A 5,031-nucleotide genomic window follows, 5' to 3' on the forward strand; every position below is an offset into this window, starting at 1 on the left:
AACAAACATATGCAAGATCCTGCATCAATTGTAAGAAGTATCTGTTGGACAAGACTTGTGCAGCGCTCAGATGATGGTTAGTACTTAACCAATCCTTTTTGCTCAGCTACACCGAAAGGGTAGAGGTACATGGAACTACAATAGCAGTCATTTATCTTTCGATTGGTGGGCAATTGCCACTCGGTGATACCACTATTCAGACTCATGATTGAAGGGAAAATTTTCTACTAATTTTAAAAACAACAAACCAACTTGATCCCTCATGATTAGCATGAAGACTGTTAATTACAGTATTCTCAGGAAACACAAGCAAACAGAATGGGTGCTCCCACCCATTAGGTCTTATCTAAGATACATAGAGATAATGGTTAACAGTATATCAAAAGTTAAAAACTATTAAAAGAGAATACAACCATCAGAAACCCTTTGAAAGCATCAAGCAAAAGAAGCATTTACAGATATGAAACAGGTCCATAAGAATGAGAGTGAAAAATTGTGTTCCATCTTCCTATCAGAATGATGAGAATCTCATGATATAGCAGAACTATTTCCTGACAGTGCAAATTAGATTTACAAACATCATTTGACAGGGAAGAAGATCCATTCATAACTTTGTGATGCCACAGATTGCTAAGCAAACTCTAAAAAAGGGTTGCCCGGTGCATGAGTCTCCCGCCAATGCGGGATCTGGAAATGGACAATATACACGGTCATACCTCTACAAGTAGAGAGGTTGTTTCCGTGACTGAAGTTCTGATCAGCCAGGTTGCAAATGAGCAGCCATACAGTGAAGACAAGGCACCCTCAAGTTCTATGTCAAACAAAAAGATGGATACCTAGGAAAAGGTGAAGAATGAATAAATTCACGTGAAGCACCAGAATTTGTCATTTTTTCGGATAGGGAGACTCGAGGATGCATAACAAATAGAGCAAAGGTTTATATCTTCCCCTTGTGCTTCTAATTATCTCCATTTCCTGATCAAACATTCACAGCGGTTCATAATTGATTCTTTTGCTTTGAGCAGCACAAGAGGTTGCTGGTTCACTTAAATCTTTGGAAAATCTCCAGAAGAATATTTCAGCAGCTATGTTTCTGAAGTCTCTGCAATAGTGGACAGTCCATCGGTCTCGATAAAAGCAGGATCCAGAAACTTGGCCACGAATGCCCACATCCTGTATACATCCTCAAAGTTTGTGAGGAACCCAAGCGAAGCAGTAACGACCTCCACCCTAGCCACAGTGTTCTTACTATTTTTCTTACTGTCATGGTGACCATTTGCAGAATGATGGGTATCAGTTAAAACTTCTCCATGTAAATGTTTTTGATTGTCCATGACCCTTACATGACTAAGGAAGCCAATGCCCAAGGAAATTCCATTTTTCTCACCCAGCTTTTGAACAATCTCTGGTTTGATCACTGCTCCGCTAGCATCCTTCACATTGAATGCCACAGCTGCACCCCTTTCATACTTGATCTTTGGGCCATAGATCTGGACAAGAGGCAAACTGTTATCCCCAGCCGAATCTCGTAATTGCAGCTGCAGTAATGATGTCACAAGCCAGTTTATCAGATACCGTAATCTCAGAGTTGTTTTATTGAGACCCATCATGTTCACATGATCAAGATGTCTGCATACTATTTCAGGCTCTAATCTGCCCCACTCTTCAGCATCATCGTCGTAACCATCACGAATGGCATCAACATCATCGTCATCATCATCATCATCGACTAGTGCATGCCCAGACACTTCGCCAGCATCAGAACTACGATAAGATACTTCTGTAGTTTTGTTGTCCTCCACGATGAAGGATACCCTTTGGTCCATGCTCAAGACTCGGTCATTCTCTTGCACACCCAAGAGCTTACCACCTGCAAATCTGTTGTTATTTCCTTCCCTCCTCCCTAACAGCCGAAACTCACCTTCTGTTTCCCTTCTTATGGCACTCTCTTTCACCTCCATATGGTTTTCAGGGAAAATTTCAGAAGTTAAGCCATTCTCATGACCAGTGTGCTGTCCAAAAACAGAACTCGAGCTAACAATTTTGCTCCCATTGGTAGAACAGAACTTCACAGCACGTTTTCCTGATGCTTCTTTCAGTTTGTGTTCTTCCTCAATCTCACTGACATGCTGGAAGCGTGCATATTTTGGGCCATTTTCTGAAGGTCCTTCTCCTGGGTCTTCCTTTACGCGGTCCAGTTCTTGCGAGACTGATAGAACAGCTGCATCAAAGGATAGCACGTGATCATCAAAAATAGGGCTCTTTGACATCCTGGATGCAAGTTTTGGTGATGCCTTCTTATGAGTCTTCCTTCCGGTAAACCATGAAGGTGGTGCTGGAGACCCTGGCTTACCCTTGTTCAACTGCCCTGAGTGGTCTGATCCAAATGGGCTCTGACCCAAATCAATCCAGAAGGAGTTGTCGGACGATTCATCCTCACTAAAAACAGGGCTCTTCATGACCTCCCCGACCGAAATGCTCTCTGTCTCCTCAAAGATAGTACTGGCCCCATCACGGTCAGAGCTGTTGTCCTGATCCATCTCGCTCTCAAACACATCTCTCACTTGAGATGATGTGAATGCACCTGAAAAAACAGGCAACTGTGATCCTCTGTGAGTATCAGGCATGAAAGATTCATCATTCCCATTGATCGTTTCATCTTCAGTTCCATCCAACATATCCAGGCCATCCACGGAGTCACTCAAATATTGAGGAAACACAGGAACAATCCTCACCATTCCGGATCCAGTGCCACCATTCTGGTTCTGCAAGCTTCCCATCACGGATTTCTTGATTAGTAGGCATCCAAAACCTGTCGGATCCAACCCAAACACCCGGTAGAAAGACGTGATGATGAAATCCGGCCGGAAGAGTGACAGGCCAAGAGAATCCATGTCCTTTGGGCCCAGCGAACCAGCATCAAGCAACACATGCCAATGATTCTGTTGAGCCAAAGCCATCCACTGGTACGAATACTTTGCTCCGGTCACTCTCGACTGGACTGGGAACACAAAGAGCCCAACGGCTGAGTCTTTCTTCTTCCTCCGCTTGCTAGAGATCTGCTTCCTCAGCTCTGTTGAGCAGAGCTTGAGCGTGGGCCACTTGAACCATGCGCTATGGACCTTGGCTCCTTTCTCCCGCGCACTCTGGGCCATCCAATTCACAGACTGGCTCTCATGATCAAACATCGTCAACAGCTTCTTGTTCGTATGAAATGGGTAAGTCTCGGCGAGCAATTTAAAAGCAGAACCTCTACTGAAAGTAAAAACTAGGCCATACTCATTCTCGGGAATGTTCAGGTAGTCCATTATCCGGGCCTTAATGTCGTGCTCGGCAGTGCCTTTCTCAGCGCCGCCGTACAAAGCATGGTTGCCCAAGTTAGCAGTGATCTCGGAGAGGCTAAAAGCCGAAGACTCCCAGTTCTGGAAGCTCTGAAGGTAGGAGAACAAGCCAAAGCCGCAGTAATCTAGGCATACCTTGGCGCCGGTTTCCGAGAGGTGACAATACTCGTCCAATCTCAGCCTGTCGATCCTGTTCGAAGAATGGTACTTCGGGTACATGGTGACGAACTTGGACAAGGCCTCTTCGAGGGCGGGGATGGAATCGGCAGAGTGGAAGGTGCGCTCGGCAGCGAGGGCTGTGGCCTGGAGAAACTCCCGCTGGGCGTTGAGGCGGGCGAGCGATCTGGACCGGCTGACGGAGACCTCATCGGGGTTGCCGAAGGCCTCGGGGTCCATGTCTTGGGTCTTGACGAGGGAGCCATCCTCGGAGGCCTCCTCCAGGGCCTCCCGGAGCTTGTTCTCCTGCAGCTGCCGGAGCATCGAGGGCCGCCGCCTGGCCCCCTCCTCCGACGAACCCTTGCCGGAGCCACCGTCCCGCCATCGGTTCTTCTTGTCGAGGATGAGAGCGGCGCAGTGGGAGATGGGCTTCCATAGAGAGAGATGCATGTATACTGTTCATCCAAGCCCTCCCAGCCAAGAACCCTAGGAGGCCATCAGACCATCAGGTTCAGATCAAAACCCTAACTTGAGGAAAGCACAAAGAAGGTAAAAATCTGAGCTTTCTTCCAAAAAAAAAAAAACCAAACTTCAAGGTTTTCAAGATGAGATTTTGAGGGCGAAAAGAGGGGAAGGAAAGAACCCTCGGTGAGGATTCAGCAGACTTCCACTTTTCGTGACGGTAACAAGTCAATAAAAAGGGGAACATTCAAACCCTAATCTCCGGGATTCCCATCGAGAACACCCAAAGATGCCGACTCTGAGAAGGCTCCAACCTCACTTATATACGAGAAAACAATAGAGGAGATGAGCAAAGAAGCGGAGGAAAGAAAGGGGGTGAGGTAGCTACAGAACGGAGGAAGAGAAAGAAGAGGATTCCTCAGCACAAACCCCTTTTCCTTTTCCCACACCAGATCAGCGCAGGTCAAAGTGGCAACCCCCACAAAGTTGAACTCAGACCGAAGCAAGGACTTTGGAGGAAGAAAAGAAAATGGAACAGAGATCCAGCAAGCGTTCAACAATTCAAGCGGAGAACACCACCCAAAACAGATCAGAGATGGGAGGGCCGCCAAAAAGAACAGATCTTTCCCTTCCCACAGACAGCCACCGATCCTCTACTCCGCCTCAGGGATGACCTCTGCTTCTCTCACCTCTCTCTCTCTCTCTCTTCCCTTGCTCGCTTCTCTCCACCAACCCCCTTCCCTGCAGCACAATTAAAGACGGGCCATCTTTCCCATCATCTCCATTACTCCGGTGGTCAATCCATACAAACATGCATTAATTATCTGCCCCTCTCTGCCCGTTATAGCCACCTGCACAAAGACTACCCCACCTTTTGCTCCTCAGCTCTCAGTAAAAATATAAAAAAAATTCAAGTAAAAAATAAAAGAAAACAAACAAGCAATCGAGCTCATTGTTTACCAACTTTATGCTGCTCATCACAAATAAGATGATCATTGACTTCTCATCGAGCAACCCCCATTAAAGAATGTGAGGTGGGCCTCCTGCCAACTGTTGTGGTCTTGGCGTAAAG

At 46.6% G+C, this 5,031-nt stretch overlaps 1 protein-coding gene across 1 annotated transcript; it reads right to left on the bottom strand.

Annotated features, from left to right (window-relative positions):
- Nucleotides 1-396: 396 nt before the first annotated feature.
- On the bottom strand, nucleotides 397-4,785 carry LOC135671906 (uncharacterized). Its single transcript, XM_065180288.1, has 2 exons — nucleotides 4,389-4,785; nucleotides 397-3,983 (listed from the first exon to the last, which is right to left on the bottom strand). The coding sequence occupies exon 2, from the start codon at nucleotides 3,945-3,947 to the stop codon at nucleotides 1,086-1,088; it is 2,862 nt and encodes a 953-aa protein (XP_065036360.1). The 5' UTR covers nucleotides 3,948-3,983; nucleotides 4,389-4,785; the 3' UTR covers nucleotides 397-1,085.
- Nucleotides 4,786-5,031: the final 246 nt, after the last annotated feature.

Source organism: Musa acuminata, chromosome BXJ1-4 (assembly GCF_036884655.1).
Source record: "Musa acuminata AAA Group cultivar baxijiao chromosome BXJ1-4, Cavendish_Baxijiao_AAA, whole genome shotgun sequence".
NCBI lineage: Eukaryota > Viridiplantae > Streptophyta > Magnoliopsida > Zingiberales > Musaceae > Musa > Musa acuminata.